The sequence below is a fragment of the Lathamus discolor genome, chromosome 24, assembly GCF_037157495.1.
Source record: "Lathamus discolor isolate bLatDis1 chromosome 24, bLatDis1.hap1, whole genome shotgun sequence".
Lineage (NCBI taxonomy): Eukaryota > Metazoa > Chordata > Aves > Psittaciformes > Psittacidae > Lathamus > Lathamus discolor.
In genome coordinates this window covers 560,333-581,071 of record NC_088907.1, presented here as the reverse complement: position 1 = coordinate 581,071, position 20,739 = coordinate 560,333, and the positions used below count along the sequence as shown (strand labels likewise).

Sequence of the window (20,739 nt, the reverse complement as noted above, 5' to 3'; positions counted from 1 at the left end):
CTTGGCGCAGGAGCCAGGCTCTCATCGCACCTCTTAGTGCAGCTTCAACTGCCCCGTGCAGCGGCTGCCCCATCCCTGGCAGTGCTCAATGGGGCTTGGAGCACCCTGCACTAGTGGCAGGGGTCCCTGCCCGTGGCTTTAGATGAGCTTTAAGGTCCCTTCCACCCCAAACCATTCCAGGATTCTATGGTAGAAGCATGCTTACAACACACACATCAATGTGTATGCATCTGCTTTCCCATCACTTTGCTGGAATTCCTCTCACTTTTTGATCCCAGCTGCCATTTCCTGGCAGCTTCAGCTTGTGCTCCGGAGCAGATCTGGAAAGGAGGTGCAGAAACCCAGGATTCTCCCAGATCAGCTCCTGGGAGCAAAGGAAGAGCAGGGAATTGCACAAGGGAAGAGGGGGGAAGCAGAGGAGTCTGTGCCGCATGATCTGGATGGAGACCAAGCAGCCAAGACGTCAAAACCAAAGCCCAGGAGCTGCCTGAAGATGCCTTCAGCTTCCACCAAAACATGGAGAGGACGTGGACTCCCTGAGCTTTGACACCCCAAGGTGACATTAGAAGAGTTCAGTCCAGGCAAAGAGGGGTAACAGCACCATAGGATGTGCTGCTGCAGCACTGATTGCCCAAAGAGGAAACTGGGAATGCAAACCCCCAGGGAAAGATTCCCCAGGGAAAGACACAAATTAACAGGGATGAGTCTAAAAAGTCTGCAGGAAGTTGCCAAAGAGCCGTAATTCCTCCTTCAAGAGAGTCCATCTGGCACAGGCTCAGAACAGAGACGGCAATTAGAGCCCAAAAGCGATGTGTAACAGATAGAAATGAGGAGCTGGAGGGGCTGAGAGCATTTAATGTGATGTAGTTCCATGAAATACAGGAGGGGAAAAGGTAGCTGAAGACAGGAATTCCTGGCTGTCAGGTCTAAGGGCAAAATCAGGTGCATTGCAAATAGTACTGAGAGGAAAGAAATCCTAGTAACAGTCCAGGAGTGTTAACAGAGGAGACTTTCACCCTGCTCACAAGGATGCAGGAAAAGGCAGGTTTTTCCTATAGATGGAGTTGAACTCAGTGGAGTTCAGGCCCAGGAATTAGGTGCCAGAGTCATAAAGTGCTGAGGAGCTGTTGGCAGTTCATCAGGAGCAGACAACAAGTTAATGTCCCAGAAGAAAGTGCTGAACCAGCCCTTGTCCCAGCTGAGGCCCCAGCAGTGCTCTCAGGATCCAGAGAAGCTGCTGTGGTAGGATCCTGCTTGGCTGTATCAGTGCCACCACCCATCCACCCGTCCATCCATCCATTCATCCATCCACCCATCCATCCATCCACCCACCCATCCATGCACCCATCCATCCACCCATCCATCCATCCACCCATCCATCCATGCACCCATCCATCCGTCCATCCATCCATCCACCCATCCATCCATCCACTCATCCATCCATACATCCATACATCCACCCATCCATCCATCCACCCATCCATCCCTCCACCATCCACCCATCCATCCATCCATCCATCCACCCATCCATCCATCCACCCATCCATCCACCCATCCATCCACCCATCCATCCACCCATCATCCACCTATCCACCATCCACCCATCCATCCATCCACCCATCCATCCATCCATCCATCCATCCATCCATCCATCCATCCATCACAGCACAAACCACAACTCCTTCCTAAAGATGCACATGCACAAGCACTCCTGTACTCCTGGTTACTGCCCATGTGTGCATCTGCCATAGGACAAGACAGAGGTTTTCCCTTTATCCTTTTTTTAGGGAATTGGCTCTGTTCCTGCTGAGCTTTATTCTGCTGAATGTAGTCCAAACCAAGCTCCAGCTTTTCCTCTCTCTCCCAGAACTTGGAACAGGATTCCAGGGCTCCAGGACTCCAGGATGGAAGCACCCTGCTTCCCATTGGTAAGACTCAACTCTCAGCAGCATTCCTTGCCCATCAGCAGGTTCAGAACAATTCTGTGCTGTGCTGCTCCGCAGGGAGCTCTGCATCCTTACCATGATCCAACTTTAATATCCCCGGAGCCAACCGCACAATCCAATCATCCCTTCCTGGGAATGGCCGCCTTGCTGCTCCTCTGCTGGACAAGTGCCCTCTTTGTTATTCCTGCATAGACAGACCCACAAACCCCATGTGGGATGCACAAAGCAACCTCTGTGCTCCCTTTGGCTTTGGAGCTCCATTAGGATTCACCGCACCGTGCCGGTGTCTTTGGAATTGCCATCAAAAGCAGGGGGCTGCCTAAGGGGCTGGCAGGGAGGTGGCACAGAGACAAACAGAGGTGGAAAAAAACGGCAAAGGGTAGGGAGATGAGATCAGAGGCAGGAACAAGGACAGGAAGGGGACCTGAGGCTGGTACGGGGATGCTGAGATTATCTTGGAAGTAGAGATCAGAATAAATGTCCAGAAACGGATCCTTTGGGAAGCTGAATAATTTATAGGGCAAGAAGAGCAGAGATTCCCAAAAGCTGGAGACATCGCAGGCACAAAGAACTCCCCATTGACTCTTGAAAGCTCTTCTCAGAGCCTTTGTGGTTCCTATTGCTTCACAGAGGGGGCTGGTGGTTGGGTTCTGAGTTATTGCTGCTGCCCTTCCAAGCTCCTCATGAGGCTCAGCCCAGCCTTGGGAGAGAAGCTGCTGCTTCAGGTCTTTCCAGATGAGCGTGGTGCAGGAAACACGGGATCTGCCCAGCCTGGGTTCATCTCACCTGGATGGGGAGCAGAGTCCTTCCATGGCAAAAGAGTCTGTGGAGCAATCCAGTTCATCAGCAGGGAAAAGGCCTGGGAGCATCCCTCGGTTATGCAGCAACCAGGAAGAAAAGCTTCTTGTTCTGTTGGGTTTTCATCATTTGCCTTCAATTTAGGAAGTTCTTTTCATCACAGCCTTAAAATCAGTCAAAGCAAAGAGCAGACTGAGCTGTGGCCCAGGATCTGTCCATAGGGAATGTTTCACTCACAGAAAGATCAGTGCAGATAGTTTTTCCCAAAGGAACAACCCATTCCATTCCCCCCCTCCTAATCCCCCTTTTTTAAGAAAAGGAAAAGAGAACCTGGAATACAAATCAAAAAGGAAAAGAATTGATCCACGGAGCACCAAGAACTTGTGTCATGGTTGTAAATCTGACTTGGAGCACAGAAATAGCACCTTCAAAGAGCTGAAATGAGCTCGAGCCGTGCCATGATGCTTTGCCTACGGACAGGAATCACTGCTGGCTCCTTCCCAGGGCCTTCTGTTCACTGCAGGTTCTTGCAGCTCAGATACAAACAGTTCCCTTCATCCAGAACCTATTCCTGATTTATCCTGAGGGGAGGACATGGTCAGGGAACAGCTCATCTCAGTCTCCCCTCTGGCAGGTTGAAGCCATTCCCCTTGTCCTGCCCCTCCATCCCTTGTCCCAAGCCCCCCTCCGGGTTTCCTGCAGCCCCTTTAGGCACTGGAGCTGCTCTAAGGGCTCCCCTTAAGGAGCCTTCTCTTCTCCGTGGGTGCTCCATCGCAGATGCTCTCGGGTGCTACAGTGCTGGGCCTTGGAAAACAGGCTTGGAGCTTCCCTGCACTGCGCACGGAGCACAAAGGGATCCTGCTCTTTGAATTCTGGAGATGCTTCCGTACAAGTGACCTGGTGCTGCTTGTTCCCCTGGCACATTTGGCCTTGCTGGGCTGGGAAGCATCCCAGGCATGTGCAGCAGGAGGGAAGGAGATGGGAGGGAAAGGTTTAAGCACCAAGGAGATAGGAAAGCAAATTCCAAAAGCTCTCAGCTTCCAAGTGGACTCTGCCCTTCATCCTGGTGTGGAGACCCAGGATTGGGACAACTCTTCATTCTCAGTGCTGGTTTATTCACTTCCTGGAAAATCCTGCCTGGTGCTGAGAGCAATTCCCACTGGAAGACACTTTTGAAAAGGATCCCGCTTTTCCAGGAGTGTTTGAGGCTTTGAAAACTTTGGAAAGGATTCCAAGGATTTCAATGACGTGGGGGTGTTCCGGGGAAACCACAAAGCCATTCCCAAGCTGCTCCCAGCACCACCAATGCCTCCCCATTCCCTGGGGCAGTAGCGCACTGGGATGCAGGCGGTTCCCATGCAGCCACCCTCCCCGCTAAGAGACTCCAGAGAATCAGTGCAAGTGTGGCTGAATCCATTTATTATTGCAGTTTGTAGGGATTTTAGGGGGGAAAAAGGCAAAAAAGAGCAAAGTTTCTACTCAGTCCTTCCCAATGTGGCTCAGTTGAGAAAAGAAGGGTGGGAATGAAGTTCAGTGCCTCCTCCCCTGCCTGTATGGCTAAATAGTGTCTCTAAGTGGGATCTGTCAAGGAATGGGTGGGAGGAAACGGGCTCAACCCACCTCTCCCTCCCTCTGGAATGGTCCCCTCCAGCATTCCCAGCCACGCTTCCTCGTCATTCCCATGCTCGAGGAGGGAAGAAGCAGCAGCACAATGTGACTGGCATGTTTGCATCCACATGCCACTCTGGCTCGTCGCTGGCTTTTTGTCTCTAATCCCAACCGTGGGATTGACAGAGGGGAAAACTATGCCAAATGATGACTAAAAGAGAATCCAAAGAGGGCAGAATTCCAGGTGGGAGAAGGGGGAAGAGGCTCCCATCCTTTCCATCTGTGCAGCATCTCAGGTCAGAGGCTCCTAATGTAGGAATGATGGGAGCATCGCATCATGTGCAGAAGCCTCTAGGCTGGCTCTGGCGCATCCCTGGGGCTCCCGGATTGAAGTGTTCCCAGTTTGCTCCTCAGACCCAGCTGGATCCGGGCATTTGCCTGGGGAAGAATTCCACCATTCCAGGTGAATTTGGGATTGAATGCGAACAGTGTAAAAATTGCCTGTGGGGAAAAATCAGCATCAGGCTTCTGGAAGGGGGCAGTTGGGAAGAGGAAATGTTTTCTCAGGAGAGTTTTAAGGAAAAACGCACATTTTATAGAATACAAAAATATTCCCAAGTGAAAAATAGACATTTTCTCCTCTGAGAACTCCTGATTTTTCCTTCCTAAACGCTTCCTTTGCCCTGGGCTCTGTCACAGATGATGCTTTCCGAGAGGAAACGTTTCCAAGCGACTCGGGAAATGGGAAATCCTCACAAGATCCTACTCAGCTGAGATGGGGACAAGGGAGGGCGATGGATAAGATCTGGGATCTTGTTTGGAAACCAGTCCTAAAGCCCCTCGTGAGCCTGCTTGATGGGGTTGGAGCTGGGTGAGCCCTAAGGTGCCTCCAACCCAACCCATTGCATGGTTCTATGATTCCATTGTTATCACCGTGCTGCTTAAGGTCATTTAGGATGAGGAGCAGGGGGATCTCCATGCTTCCTGCTGACACCAGTCCATGGAGCAGTCACAACCCACACCCCTCCCAGCCCAGTGCTCTCCAAGCCTCCAGGCTCGGATGTGCCACATCTGGAAAACATCTGCATGTTTCTCTTGCTCTCCCCATCAAAGAGCTGAAGGGCTTTATCAGAGAGGCTCTTTTTTACCCTCTTTTAAGGATTATGGGTTTTCCTCTGATGCATCCAAACGGATCCTTCAAGGGCTAGAAAAAGTAAGGAAAACAAATGGGAAGGAAGCAAACTGCTGGATAAGGGACAGTTCCAACCTGCAACACGCAGCTCTGTGACAAGGGTGATGCCTCTTCAGAGCAGGGGGACAAGTGATGGGCTGTGGCAAGGGCCAGATCTGAGCTTTGTAACTTGTGAGATCTTCAGGAAGCACCAGTAATGATTCCAGAAGTGATCCCAACAGGAAAGTGGGAGGCGCAGCAGTAATGAACCCCCTCAGCAATGCTTTCACACCAGCATTGTGAGCCTGAGGAGTGAAGACCAGCCCCAGGTGAGCAACCGAAGTCCTTCCTGAGGGAGGTCAACCGGGAACAGCATCACCAGCAGCGCCCAGGGGGTCAGTGCTGTCCTGGGCTGTTTGCAGTGCAGGGAAGGGAATTGGGATCCTTTCATTAGAAATCAAGGAGCCAAGGTTGGGTTTTGAGCCCTGGGAGAGGCTTCACCTCCTTTCTTTTTCTTTCTGCTTCCAGGCCTGAAAACTGAGCCGCCCAGTGCTTGGCATGGCCAGAGGAGGTACCTGAGCTCTCTTATGGGCTCAGCTTTCACCTCCCTGGGCCTGATTCTGCTCTTAGGGACTATCTGTTGCAGAAACCAAGCCTGTGCATGCATGAGGACAGAACCCAAGCTGCCGGAGTACTGCGGGCTCCTGTGCACAACCCCGATGTTTCCATTTCCCCTCAGAGCAAAGGCAAAAGAAGAAATGAACATGGAAAAGCCAGAAAACACCCCCCAGAGAACCCGGCTGGGCCAGCTCACAGATTCCAGGCTTTCATCCTCTGTTTGCATGGAAAGGAAGACATCGAGCTGCTGACTCCCATTGCAACGGGGTCTGGGAAGCATCAAGGGAGAGCCAGGCTTGGGCTGAACGCAGGTTGGGTGCACAAGAGCAAGGGCTGCCGAGCCCAGGAGGTTACAGAAGGGACCTGTGCCAGGCCAGAGCTTCCAGGCATCTTCAAGACAGTTCCTGGCTGATGGGGGCTTCCCGGGATGGACGCCTTTGGTTTGGTCCCTTCCTTCCAGGAGCACAGGGAGGGAACAAGGCTCTTGGTCAAGGAGCTGCAATGCTCAGGAGTCAGAGCAGCAAAGCCAGGGCTCAACCAGCACAGGAGCATCCGTGCCCAAATGCTCCCAGTGCTGCTCCGGGCATGCAGGGCCATTCCCTAGGGACTCGCTTGTGCCCTCCAAGCACGGCAGGAGCCGGGGGCTTGCAGTGCAAAGGGTGCTCTTTGAGAAAGGAGGTATGAAACCGGCAGTGAATTTATTGGAACACGGGGCGGTTGCAACCAGGGGATGCGGTGGAGGGAAGGAAGGGGTCAAGCTTTGAGAAGCAGGGTTTTGGGGGGGAACAGGCACCTTGTCACTCTTTGAACACTGTCAATAATAATAATAATAATAATAATTAAAAAAACAAAGGACCAAACGGCCTCCCCTGCCCCTCCCTCCCCCCGGCGCTTGCCTTCACATCATGCTCTTCCTGTACTGTGAGCTCTGTCTGCCCCGCGAGTCCGACTGCTGCAGCTCCAGCTCTTTGTACAGGTCCCTCAGCTCCCTGATCTCCTGCAGCACCCTCTTGGCCTGGCTCCACGTGGAGGAAGCCTCCCCCAGCAACCTCTCCGATTCCTGCAGGATCCTGTCAGAGTCCGACTTGGAGGAGGAGGAGGAGGAGGAGGAGGAGGTGGTGGTGGTGGTGGTGCTGGTGCCGGAATCCTTGGGCTTTCTCTTGCCTTCCCCGTAGCCCTTCACCTCCGTCAGCAGTTCCTGAGTTTTTTCCAGTTTCAGTGCAACCAATTCCTGCAGCCGGGACAACTGCTCGGGTTCTGCAGAGCCAAAGGGAGCCTCCAGCCCCTTCCTCGGCGCCCGCTGGGAGGCAGAGTCCCTCCGGGAGAGGATCTCTTCCATGGAGGCACATTTATTCTTCTCGGAATGCGACAGCTTTTTGGGGACCTGCGGGGTGTACACGGGGCCCTTGTCGATGGCCTCGCTGCGCTGCCCCGCTCTGTCCCACGCGCTCCCGTCCCGCCGCGGCAGGCTCCCTGTCCGGCCCTTCTCCCATGCCGGGGTGTCCTCGGAGCCGGAGCGGCGCCGGCCGGCAGTGAGATGCGCCATCGACTTGTCCAGGTCCACGCGGAAGCTCCCTTCGCAGGAGCTGTGGTCCTCGGGAGAGGCGTCCTCCTCCTGGATCAGGTCGAGGGTCAGCATCCCATCGGAGGTTGAGGTAGATGCCTGGAGGAGCAAGGAAGAGCTGGGTTGGCGCAGGGATATGCACGGGTTGGGTCTCTTACGCGGAAGATGCACATCGCCTGCGCCGGGATGCAAAGTGGGATTGGGAATACTGGTGTGAGCTAGTGACAGAGGGCGTAAGTTCTAGCTGAATGGCCTTGGACGAGCCATCTCTAGCTATACCTGAGCTGGATGGCTCCTCTCCATTGGGAGCCTGAAGGAGCATTTCGTTGGAAATCAGGAAAAGGTGCCAGCGGTGCGGAAGGCTCCGCACAGTGCAATGGTCCACAGGAGCAGGGGACAGTACCCGAGGACCCTTAGGACAACGCTGGGCTCAGGACAGAGCTCACGCCCCAGCTCTTGTCGAGCTTCCCTACAACCGCAATGGGAATTCCACCCAAGGAGGTGCCTGGGATCGGGGGCACCTACCACAGCCATGAGGTGTCCCCGGGTCGGAGGGCGCCGGGAATGCTGGATTTTCGCTCTGTCCCGCGTTGGGTGGGCGAGGAAACTGTCCTCTTCCACAGTGACCTGCGGGGGACAAAGACGGGAGCATCGGGGCCCGCTCCTGGTGCCTGCCCCGGTGCGGGTCGCTCCATCGTGTCACACACTGCGCCGGCTTCAAGGGACCTGAAAGCCCATCCAGCTCCAACCCCTGTGTCCAAAGCCCCTCTCCAGGCTTCCCGTAGCCCCTTTAGGCACTGGAGCTGCTCTGCGGTCTCCAATAGGCCTCGAGTTCACCTCTCAGAGTATGAAGGGGTTTGTGGAGCCAAATCCCATTCCTTATTTCATTTATTCCCGCAGGATTCCCCTTCCCTGTGACCAGGCTGTGTGCTGGGGCTGAACCTCTCCCACATCCCTCTGGGCCAGGATCCTCCACACTGCTCCCAGGGGCCACCACTGGTCCTGGCCTCACTGGTCCATGCACTTACAAGGATGCCCGTATTTGCAGGGAATGGGGTGTGGGAAGCTCAGAAGAGCCTCAGGAACGTTTCCCTGCTCCCTCCCTGCTGTGCTTTGGTGGGATCAGACCTCCTGAAGCCATTCCTGACCGTTACCTGTTGGATGTGTAAGGATTTGGGTGCAGTCTCTCCTGGAAGCATTCACACCCTGTTTCTGAGCTGCCTCCTGCTCTAAAGCCTTTCCTCTGCTCTGACCTGCCTTTTCCTTCACTACAGGCCTCTGTGGTGGCATCCCGGAGGACAAACAGCATCCCGGCAGTGGCCTCCTGGACCGCAGGGAGCTGAGACCTGAGGCAAACCTCAAGCTCCTCCTGGTGCTGTCCCACAGAGCCCTGATGCCTCCTCTCTGCTCATCCCTTCTCTTGGAGCGCCAGCCTTGTCCTGACGGCAATGCCTGCGCCACACAGGGATGAGGAAGCAGGATTCAGCATTCCTGGCTCGATCCTTGACCAGTAGGGAAGGATCTGCATGCACATGGTCCTGTTCTTCACCCCGGTGGTGGCACCAGCCTGTGCCTTGGGTAGGTGGGATGCGCACATGGTGCCATGAGGGTGCTCTGTGGGATATGTTGGTTTTCCCCCAATTCCTTCATTCAGTGCCACTGCTTAAAGCTTCTTGGCAAACATGAGCAGAGATGGCAGGGAAGAAGGCTCTCCAAAGCCCTGGGAAACCATTCCAGGCACATTCCCACCATCCCAAAGTGAAGGCATCGCAGTGGGGCTGGGGGAGCCTGGGCAGCTGCAGTCAGCGCAGGGAGGATCCAGCTATCCCCGAACCCATCCCATAGGTGCTGCATTGGAGGGCATAAACCCCAATGGCCCTGCACCCCTTTCCAATAGGAGCTGGAGAGGGGAGGAGCTGCTCCAGCAGCCCAAAGTCCTCACCCCAGATCAAAGCTGGGGCAAGTCCTGGGTCCAGGCCCCGCTCACCTCGTCCAGGATGCGGTTTTTCGCCCGGGTGATGGCAGAGTTGAGGGCGTTGATCCAGGATTCCTTCTCCTCGGGACTCACAGCCAGGAAGATCAGATTCGGGGCCTGCAAAAGAGGGAGCTGGGCTCAGCGCTGGCGCCGCAGCTGCAGGGATGCTCCCACACTGTCCCTGCCCACAGCAAAGCCGCACGGAGCTGGCCCTGCTGGGAAGTGCAGAGCAGAACCGACCCCTGCGTGCGGGCTCTGGGGCAGAGCAGGGCACGGCTCCTCCCAGCACCCAGCTCAGCACCACAGTTCACTTCCCCATGGCCGCAGTTCCTCCTTCCTGCCCCCACAGAGCCTTGGTTTGGCCCCATCAGACATGAAGCAGCTTCCCTGGGCATCTGCTGCTCCCACGAGCCTGAGCTGGTGACTCCTCAGGCTTGGGCAGGGGCTGCTGGAGGAGCCCACGGTTGGGTTCCCATCCTCTGATGCACCCGGAGTTAAAGTCACACAATCACAGAACAGGGTGGAAGGGGCCTTAAAGCTCCTCCCGCTCCAACCCCTGCGATGAGCAGGGACAGCTTCCAAAGGGCAGCTTGCTCAGAGCCACATCCAGGATCCTTAGGGCTGGACCAGTGTAAAGGGTGGCTCCAGAGGCAGCTTGCAGTCAGCTCTGGCTCCCTCTTGCAGCAGCCCATGGGGAGCCCTGTTCCGGGTAGCAGTGTCCCGGAGCTTTCCTCTGGGAAAAGCACACTCCTGGGATCAATTCCCATGCCAAATCCGGGCAGCAAAGCCCGGGCCCATCAGCATCCCTGATGGAAGAACAGAGGAGCACACTCAGCTAAACCACAGCTGCCTGCTTCAGCAGGGAAATTGCTTTGCCCTTGCTCCTGGCACATGTTCCAGCACCTTTCCTTTCCCAAAGCTGGAATGCTCCCAGGGAAGGGGCTCCAGAGCCAAATACTCAGGACCCCAGAGGCTGTCCCAGCACAAACCCTGCTGCTCCATCCCCCTCTCCCTGGCGCTGTGAGCCTTGCTGCGGGCTCAGGCGTGGGGCAGGTAACCTGGAAGCAGCTTGGCCTGCACCAAGAGCATCCTGGTGGGGCTGGGAGCTACACGCACCGTGTTGCCGGGCTGCCTGCAGTGGGCGAGGGTGAACTTGCTGTGGTTCTTCTTGCTTCTGCTTTTGGACTTCCTGAGCTCTTCACACTTCTCATAATCGCTCAGGTCGAACACTTCCTGCATGGTCTTTTCGTCCTTCACCTGCAAAACAGCAAAGCCACCGTGAGAGCCCTGCAGCTGGCAGAGGGAACTGCTGGGAATGGGTGCAGGATGGGTGCTGGCGCCTGCCGTGTGTTACCCGGGCACCCAAACCTGGTGCTGAGGACACGGATGCGGCAACAGCACCGTTACTGGGGAGTGCCACACGTGGCTTTGGGGGGGAGCAGAGATTTGCACCATGGCAGCTCTGAACCTGATGGAAGGAGGGGGCATAGTTCGGATAACTGGGAAATCCCGCTCTCCCAGGGTTGCTCCAGGTTCCTTTGGGATTTCACTGCCTTTCCTGCCCCCAAAGTTACCGGGGCAAGGAGTAGGGATCAAACACAGCACTGGTGCTTGTGGACCCTCAGAACGAGCAGGATCCCCCCCAGCAGCAAGCGAGCACCCTGGGTACCAGGATGCTGGGAGGAGGGGGACTTGGATCTGCTGCCCAAAGGAGCATCCACACCAGTGCTTGCAGCTGCTCTGGAGCCAGCTCAACAGGAGCCTTGGGGGCGAAGCTCAGCACTGCTCTGCTTCAGGCGGTGCCATCGCTGCAGCCTGTGCTCGCGGCTGAGGCAGGGGGTGAAGCACAGCCAGCACAGCCCTGCCCTGTGCTGCGGCCCCCTCGCCAAGGGGCTCCAGGCAGAATTCCCCAGGGATCGCCCACATCACGGCGGTGCTTTGGTCCCACCCAGACCCGGATTCACGGAAGGTTTCAAGGGCTTGGCTTTTCCTAACAGAAGCTCCTCTTGGTTGTCCTTCAGAGGGACACTGAGGGGCTGCTTGCAGCTCCCCAGGCCCATTCCCAAACACGTTCCATATTAGCCGTGGTGTGCCAGGAACACTGTAGGGATGGACACCACAGGGCCACAGAGGCCACCTGCAGGAATTCCCCATGAGTTTTCCATAGGATTTAAACAAGGATGCTGGTTAAGGTGCTGTAACCAGCTTTTGAGTCACAGGGAAACTGAGCAGCTGGACTCCCACAGGCACTGCAGGTCCCGCTCCATCCTTTCACATTCTATGCCCCCTCTCTGCCTCCAAGAATCGGGAAGCAGCCACCACACACAGCTATTCCAGGAGCCGCTTTCTGTTCAAGCATGGAAGTGGCCCTCACATCTGATGTCCGTCTCTGCCTCCTCCCCATGGAAGGGAAACTGAGGCACGGGGGGACAGATCTCAAAGGGTCCCCATCACCTAAACCTGAGCCAGGGTCCAGGCAGGTGAGACCCTGGAGCCGTGAGCCCCGGGGCTGTCACTGCTCTGCTGGGCTGTGACACGGCTGCAGGGCGAGGAGAGAAGCTGCATTCCTCACATCCCAGCAGGAACCAGGCACGGCAGCGCTCCCTGTGCCATGGGATGCGGTGATGCTGTCCCATCACGAACCATGGTCCTCGGGTACCACCTCTCCCCGTGTTGTCACATTTCTGTCCAGCTTCGCACCTCCTTGTGCTGCCCAAGATCTGTTTCCTCCATCCCAAACCCCTCTGTGATGCCAGGACACTAAACTGGGCTCTGTCCCATCCCCATCTGCTTCCTGCCCCTTCGGAGCCGGTGCCGCACACACACATGGATCCCTGCCTCATTCCAGGGGGATTTCAGCAGAGCTCTGCCGGAATCTTTGTCCCTCGCTATGGTGGAAGTGCTCAGCTTGAGGAAGCGAAACTTCCTCCGCACTGAGAGGGGACCACGCTGCAGATGCTGGCCCCACATTCACTTTACTGAGTCTGCAGGTTCCTGCTTCCCCCCGAGCCACGCTGTGACCTCCAGAGCATCCCAGGGATGCATCACGCTTGGTGTCCTGTGATTCCTGCCCCTTCCCCATCCGCTTCCAGCGTTTCCCATCGCAGCGGGAGCTGCTCGGGCCAATCCCCTCCAAACAGCTCCAAGGAAAGCACAGAGCTCAGGCTGGTGACTGAGGAACAGAGCCCTGACCCGGATCACTGCACAGGGAGAGCTTCTGCCTAAGAGCTCGTCTCAGTCTCCCCCTTGGCAGGTTAAAGCCGTTCCCCTTGGCCTGTCCCTATAAGCCGTTATCCAAAGCCCCTCTCCAGGTTTCCTGCAGCCCCTTTAGGCACTGGAGCTGCTCTAAGGTCTCCCCTTCAGGAGCCTTCTCTTCTCCAGGCTGCCCCAGCCCAGCTCTCTCAGCCTGGCTCCTATGGGAGCTGCTCCAGCCCTCGCAGCATCCCCCACCTGGGTCTGCACCCATTGGAGCATCACCTCAGTACCGCATCCATGCGCACACAGAGCAGCCCCGGCGCATGCATGGTCCATGGATGTGGGCTCCAGACGCACACGGAGCCCCTCATGCAGAGCACAGCAGTGGCTGCCGGTGCTGCACACACGAGGAGTGGGAGCTCTTCAAGTGCTCTTGTGCCAGTTGAGCCGCTGCTGTTGGCAGCGAATAAGAAGAGGCTTCATGGAGCATTTCCTCTTTCCCACCTCCTCATCCCAAGGCCGATCCTGCTGCTGCCCAGCCCTGGGCTTCCTAAAGGGAAGTGAGGACCCAGCTGTGTCTGTGCCTGCGGTTCCCAAGTGCAAAGCAGGAACAAAGAGAAACCGGGGAACAATGACCAGAAACTTGCAGGAGGGAGGGACCGGGCCTGGAGGAGATCGGGAACGCAACAGGATCCTGAGGAGGTTTCCCTGTGCTCCAGCACAGCTTGTCTGGGCCTTTCTGCCCTGGATGCTTTGCTTTGGCTCGTAACCAGCAGGAATCAGTGTGGATATTGATGGGGTATTGGCACTCTGGGAGCTGCCTTTTGGAATCCCATCCCCATTCCAGGCTGGTGCTCAGCTCCGAGCACTTCTGCAACATCACTGTCTCCCCCATTCCCAGGGGATTCCACAGGCTGTGACAGACAATTCCCCTTCCTCGGTGCCTTGCTCCTCAGGCAGATGAGCACTCTCTGCCATCAATGGGTGCTAAAGCCCCGTCTGCCTTGGAGCAGGCACCCAAACGCATGTTCCCGGCCACATGTGCCCAGCACCGGAGCCCCTCGCAGAGGTCCCCTCTGCCACCACCGCAGCTCTGCCACCACGGCGCTGCCAGAGCAAGGCAGGAGCGGGCTCATGGTGCTTGCACACGTCCGGCCCTGCGGCCGCTGAATAGGAACTCGGGGGGGTTCCCCCCCATCAACAGCCCCAGGCCCCATGGAGCGAACCCGAGCACAGACTCAGAGCGCAGCTGCAAGAGAGGCAGGGACGGACACAGGGACCTCCCTCGTGGAACCGTGGGATCCCAGCGTGGGATGGGATGAGGGGAGCTCAAAGCTCATCCAAAGCCTTGGCAGGGACCCCTTCCACTGGAGCAGGATGCTCCAAGCCCCTGTGTCCAACCTGGCCTTGAGCACTGCCAGGGATGGGGCAGCCACAGCTTCTCTGGGCACCCTGTGCCAGCGCCTCAGCACCCTCACAGGGAAGAGCTTCTGCCTAAGAGCTCAGCTCAGCCTCCCCTCGGGCAGGTTCAAGCCATTCCCCTTGGCCTGTCCCTGTATCCCTTGTCCCAAGCCCCTCTCCAGGTTTCCTGGAGCCCCTTCAGGGCCTGAGCATCTTCCCTGGTGCTGGTTCCTGTGGGAGCTCGTTCTCTTCCACAGCCCCTCCTGCTCCTTAGCCAAGCTCTTGCTGTCAGTTGGTTCTCCAGGGTTCAGTCACTTGGGGTACCAGAGGGAGCCATCAGCGCCCAGCCAGCAGTGCCGGGACATCCCGATGGAACCGGCGCTGCTCCAGCTGGTGACTGCGGGTGGGCAGGAGCTTGGGAAAGGCTCTTGTTTTCCCAGGCAAGACCCAGGGTACTTCCCATCAAAGGGAGGCTGCCGGGGGTTGCTTTGTGCTGCACGGCACAAGTCTGGGATGCAGATGGAGGGTCCAGGAGGATCCTCCGGTGCTGACAACCCCAGTGCCTTGTTCTGCCTTCGCTTCTCCCTCCACTCACCCACATGGATCCTGCCCCTGCCCAGTGGTGCCAGGGGGACAGGGACCCTCAGGGGTTCCTGTGGGGGGGGCTGAGTCCTCCCCACACAACCTCCTGCCAGCCCAGGGGTGGATCTCAGCTCCATTCAGCACTGTCCAGCCCCATCCCGATGCTGCACCTTCCTGAAGCATCCCTAAAGCATCCTGCTGAGATCTGCCCAGCCTGCACTGACTCCACCATTACCTGCTCCAGCTGATTCCCAGTCCCTTCCCAGCAGTTCCACACAGGCTGCTCCGAGCAGGCAGCTCCCCTATGATATGGAATGATTTGGCTTGGAAAGGACCTTCAGATCATCTCATTCCACTCCCCATCACCTGGACTTGCTCATGGGAGCTTCTTTTCCAGCTCCTGGCTCCACCAGCACCAGCTCCAAACCCATTTCCACCTCTAAGCCTCCACAGCCTCCAAGAGCATTCCCAGCCTGAGACGTTTATTCCCTACACCTGTGTGTGCCTCCGGTTCTGGAGCACCCAAGAGGGGAATGGGAATGAGCTGTGGAATGCCAGCCCCCAGCTAAGCACAGGGGCTCTCAGTCTGCTTTAGGCTGTGTTCTACCAGCCCCTGCCCCAGCTGCACTTTGCCACGTCCCGGGATTCACTCAGCCTCTAAAGCAAAGCATGCTCTGGATCCTGTTATCCCTCCACATCCTAAACTGGTAACACTGGGGCCGGCAGCCGCGCATCCGGAACCGGGAATTACCCCCTCTTCCAAGAGGAATCCCCTCCCAGCTCTGTTGTTCCCTGTCCTGACTCCGAACTGCCCCAGTGCCTCTCCTCCTGGAGCCAGCGATGAGCTCCACGGGGAGATGGCTGGGAGGGAGGAACGCCGCTGCCGGGGGGACTCCTTCCTGATGGATTCCTCAAGGCAGACACTAAGGCAGGGCCAGCCGGATGGATCCCAGCCGGCAGCTCAGCCCGACGCTCACATCCAATTAGGGCTAATGGGAACAGCGCGCTAAATCCCAGTCCTGGCCGGAGCGCGGAGGGGGAGGAGGAGGGGGAATGTTCTTCAACAAGGTGTTGAATCCATCGTTAAATGTCCCCCGAGAGGCCTCGGGGAGGGGGAAACACAAGATAAGGGACCCCTGAATGGCTCGATTCCAGCCGGGAGACGACAGCTATTTCCTAATGGAGCAGAGCAGCGGCTGGGAACTTAATGCCGGAGGACAGGCACAGACGGGAGCTGCCGCTTCCAAGGAGGAAGGATGAGGCTTGAACTCTTCCTAAGGGAATCCTCCCATGCGGGAGCGTGCCCCGGGGCAGGGCTGCCAGGGCAACCCGCGGAGCCCCCCCCGGACACCTCCCGCATCCCGCCTGGCGCTGGGGCCGCTTTGCATACGCAGAAGGCCGGCGGAGAGGGGGGTGCTGGGAAGCGCGGGGCCGAGCCTACCTCCTTGTCCGAGATGTGGAGCTGGTCCCCCTTCAGCACCGCGTACCGGGGCTTCCAGAGCTCCCGAAAGATGCCTTTCCCGCAGTATTTCCGCACCCACCCGACCTTCTCCGGCGGCGCGGGCGGCTGGGTCCCATCCTGCTGCCCCTGCCACGGAGACACACGGGAGGGAACGGGGGGAGAGCGGTCACATCCCTGCCTTCACCCCCTGCCCCCCCCTCATCCCCCCCCCCAAAGCCCAACTTCGGCCTCGGCTCCCTCCGGCCCCTTCTCTGCACCCAAAGTGGGAGCCGGGGCCTCGGCTGCATCCTCTCGCCATGGGCTTTTCCTGCCGCAGACATGGAGCGACAACAGGGATACGGGGAGGGTTTCCCTCGGTGCCTTATATAAGGCCGTTGTGTTGGATCCAGATCATCCACGGTGCGTTTGCCCGTGGAAAGAGGAAGAGGAGGAGAATTCCAGGCTCTTTGGGGGTTACTGCAGGGAAAAATGCAGCTTTGAGCCTTATATAGGCACGATTCATCCTGGAGGTGGGATCTCTGGGGCTTGTGCCGGGGGGCTCCCCATGAGCGGGGCCGAGGTCTGTGGGCACAGCACACACGGACCCACGGCGCGGAGCAGGCACCCGGAGATGTGATCCGAAGGGAAAACTGCTCCGCACCGCCCAGCAAACAGCATCTCCCGCTGAATCCAGGAGGAAGGCGAGGCCCTGGAGACGGGCGGCCGGGGGCTGCCTTTGGGTTTGTTTCCATCTGGTTGGGGTTTGCGGGGGGGGGGGGGGGGTTGCAAGGCAAAGGGAGCAGAGGCAAAGCGAACCACAGCCCCCCTGAGCCTCCCTCAGCGCATCCCCCTGGACTCACCCTTTTGGCAGGATTGGTTTTCTTCATCATTCCTCGGTGCTCCGCACTGGAGGGCGATGGAGCGGGGCGGGGGGGGGGATGCGGACAGGGGCCTCCCTTTGGCTGGGCAGCGCAGAGGGCAAGGCCTCGGTGGCCGCAGCGCGTTACAGCCGCTCTCTGGTTACATGCAGAGGCGCCCGGCGCCCCAGCACGTCCTCAGCCATGGAGCCCGAGCATCCCCCCCCCGGCACCCCCAGCGCCACCATCGCGCAGCTCCGCCGGGCTCGCACTGGGCTGGCCGGGGCTCCCGAGCTCCATCTATAGCCGTGCGCGGGTGACGTCTGGGCTCCACCGCGCGGGGCCAAGCGCAGCGCGCCCGGGCTCCGCTTCCTCTTTGTCTGCGGCGAGCGCCAGCACCGGGTCAGGGGGGCAGCGCGGAGCGCGCCCGCACGGCGGGGGGGGGCCTGAGCCATGATCCGTGCGTGACCCATGGGTGTCCTATGGGCGTCCCATGGGTGTCCTATGGGTGTCCTATGGGTGCCCTGCACTGAGATCCATGGGTGTCCTATGGGTGCCCTTCGCTGAGATCCATGGGTGTCCAATGGGTGTCCTATGGGTGCCCTGCGCTGTGATCCATGGGTGTCCCATGGGTGTTCCATGTGTGTCCATGGGTGCCCTGTGCTGTGATCCATGTGTGTCCTGTGTGTGCCCTGCACCGTGATCCATGGGTGTCCCATGGGTGCCCTGTGCTGTGATCCACGGGTGTCCTATGGGTGCCCTATGGGTGCCCTGTGCCGTGATCCATGGGTGTCCTATGAGTGTCCCATGTGTGTCCCATGGGTGCCCTGCGCTGTGATCCATGTGTGTCCCATGGGTGCCCTGCTCCGTGTCCCTGCTCCGTGTCCCTGCTCATGTCCCAGGTCACCACCAAACTTCCCAGCAGTGGGAATCGTGTCCAGGCGGCTCTGGGAGGGTTTCGTGCCCAAGTGCTCAGTGGGACAAACAAAAGCACCTTGTGGGGGAGCGGGGGATGATTCCCTGTGGAAAGAGAGGGAGGAGGAACCCGCTCCGAGGGTCGCCCGGCACAGCCGCCCTGTGCCTCGGTTTCCCCTTTTCCACCATGGTGATAACGACAGCTTTGGGATCATTCACAATCCCAGTGGGAGTTCAGCAGTGTCCGGATGCTCCTGCGCTGCCTCCATGCAGGTGTCCCAGAGGTGGTGCACAGTCACAGCAGCACCCGGTGCTCCCGGTGCCCTTTGCAGGCTCTCTCTGCCCAGTGGAATGTGCAGTTTATGGAATAACATTGGAATAACAGCCCTGACCTTCCCGTCCTGGCTGCAGTGCCCAGGGCCCCACACCACTGGTGCTGCCCAGATGAACTCTGAGTCCAGGGTTGTGCCGGGGGCTTTATCCAGGGATTTAGGGGCTGACCGCCCATGAGGTGTCTCTTGGGATTCGGGAAGTGGATGCAGAGGATCCTTCCCACCCACTGGAATTGCAGTCTCCATCAAGCCTCAGCTCTACACTTCCTTGGATCAGATTCCCCATTGTCACATAGGAACTGCTAAACCAGGACACAGCATCCCAGTGTTGCACCACCGTTTGTCACCGGCGGTGCCTTCACCATGGAGAGGCCTCCCCTTGTCCTGGGTGCTGCTCTGGGCTCCTGGCCCCTTCCCATTCCCCCTCCAGGGAAGCTGCCGTGCATCCACACCAGCACCTGCAGCCCCGTTCCGAGGAGGAGGAATTGAGCTCCAGTGGGAATCCTGGCGCTGTTGTGGTTGAAGCCTCCGGCAGTAACACACCAGTGAGTCACGTTCGTCAGGGATGTGGCAGTGATTCAGCTCTGGAAACATCAACAGTTTACATGGAAGGAAGGGAGACATACTTCCATACTGGAAACAGGCAGAGGCATTCCCAGCGCTGGGACTGCCCCTGGACATTGCTCACCCTGGACTGATGGGACTGGGAGGGATGGAGGGCTGTAGCCCCCTTTAGACACGATTGCACCAGTGGAGTTTCCTGTACCCAATCCTGTCCCCATCCACATCCCCATCCCCATCCCATCCCCATCCCCATCCCCATCCCAGCTGTCTCAAGTCCTGTCTGATTTGATTCCCAGGGGATGTGGCCTTGTGCCCACAGTGCCATCGGTGAACCTCATGCACCGGAATAGCTCGTGGAAGGATTTAGTCCTTTAGGAATTGCTCAACAGCTCACCCAGAGCTGAGCATCCTTTGTGGAACTGTGTTCCGGGACCATTTCTTTTCCCAGTTAGGGTTCCCAGAGGCAGTGTGGGTTTCTTGTGGATACGGGAGACACCAAAAGTACCTAATAACTAATCCCACAGGAAAAGCCACTTGTGGGAGCAACCTGGACCATGCTGCGGGTCCCATCCTTTGAATGGGGCCTGAGCCTGGGGCTGAGCTCCTCTTCCCTCTCCGGGCGCAGGGAACAATGGAGTTGCAGGAATGGCGATATCAGGGTCTGGAATTTGGTTACAGAGAGCACAGCATCATTGTGCTTGGGACAGGGGGAGGGAAAGGACCTTGGAAGAGGGGCCAGAGCTGAGCCGCGCTCCCTGCGTCCTCCCGCACTGCTGCGCTCCCACATCCCCTTTGCGCTCCCACATCCCCTTTGCGCTCCCAGCCCTGATGGTGCAATTCTGCTCCCGGTGCTGATCCACAATAAAGAGTTACCCAAATACCCCCTTGCTGCAGGAGCAGGACAACGAACACCCATTTACTGATGTGCTTAACACCCCCCAGTGAATGGGGCCCCTGGATAGCGAGTGGGAAGCTGCTGCTTGGGGATGAATTGGGCTTAATGGGAACACGGGCGTTTCCTGGACTCTGGAGACAACGGCAGAGCTTTTGTCTGGGCAAAGGGGCTGCGTGGGGGGGAGAAGTTCCCCCTGGGATGGACCCGGCATAGGGAATGCCGAAGGTCCCCTGAGGGGCCATCACCCTCCTCTCTCCTCTCCTCTCCTCTCCTCTCCTCTCCTCTCCTCTCCTCTCCTCTCCTCTCCTCTCCTCTCCTCTCCTCTCCTCTCCTCTCCTCTCCTCTCCTCTCCTCTCCTCTCCTCTCCTCTCCTCTCCTCTCCTCTCCTCTCCTCTCCTCTCCTCTCCTCTCCTCTCCTCTCCTCTCCTCTCCTCTCCTCTCCTCTCCTCTCCTCTCCTCTCCTCTCCTCTCCTCTCCTCTCCTCTCCTCTCTCCGCAAGGCTCTTTTGGGAGCAGCAGGAGCAGGTCAGGCTGTGTCCGTGTCCTCATGAAGTACCTGGAATGCCACAGGGATTCCAGCTCAGCAGAACCAGAGTCAGAGCTGGAGCTGGAACCTGTCTCTGGCCTCCTCTCTTCTCCTTCTCCTTCTCCTCCTCCTTCCCCTTCCCCTCCTCCTTCTCCTTCTCCTTCTCCTCCTCCTCCTCTTCTCTTCCCTCCCCCAGGCTGAGCAAGGCCAGGTCTCAGCTCCGGAGGGGTGCTCCGGTCCCGCAGTGCTCCCGAGCTCTCTGCTGTCCCACACAAGGCTCCCACCGGGATGACTTCATTCCCCCCTCCCTGGGACCAGCACCGCTTGTTTTAACCAGCGCCATGCAGTGCCC

At 58.0% G+C, this 20,739-nt stretch overlaps 2 protein-coding genes across 4 annotated transcripts in view; both read right to left on the bottom strand.

The window, feature by feature from the left end:
- Window positions 1-6,820: 6,820 nt before the first annotated feature.
- PLEKHO1 (pleckstrin homology domain containing O1) lies at window positions 6,821-17,403 on the bottom strand. 2 transcript variants are annotated; one of them, XM_065660189.1, is made up of 6 exons: window positions 17,160-17,403; window positions 16,300-16,446; window positions 10,797-10,937; window positions 9,693-9,797; window positions 8,231-8,332; window positions 6,821-7,804 (listed from the first exon to the last, which is right to left on the bottom strand). In XM_065660189.1, exons 1-6 carry the CDS (start codon window positions 17,187-17,189, stop codon window positions 7,040-7,042), a joined length of 1,290 nt encoding a protein of 429 aa, XP_065516261.1. In that variant the 5' UTR covers window positions 17,190-17,403; the 3' UTR covers window positions 6,821-7,039. The 2 variants fall into 2 exon arrangements, with proteins under 2 accessions (XP_065516261.1, XP_065516260.1); XM_065660188.1 differs by lacking the exon at window positions 17,160-17,403 and adding an exon at window positions 16,578-17,008.
- A 38-nt stretch (window positions 17,404-17,441) lies between these two features.
- Window positions 17,442-20,739, bottom strand: part of RBM8A (RNA binding motif protein 8A) — a 130,297-nt gene continuing 126,999 nt past the window's right edge. Inside the window, exon 7 of one of the 2 annotated variants that reach the window (XM_065660196.1) lies at window positions 17,442-17,488. In XM_065660196.1, the coding sequence (XP_065516268.1) occupies window positions 17,457-17,488 (32 nt within the window). In that variant the 3' untranslated portion in view covers window positions 17,442-17,456. Of the gene's footprint in view, window positions 17,489-18,746; window positions 18,809-20,739 lie in introns of those variants that run through there. The other variant, XM_065660195.1, reaches the window with a different exon arrangement.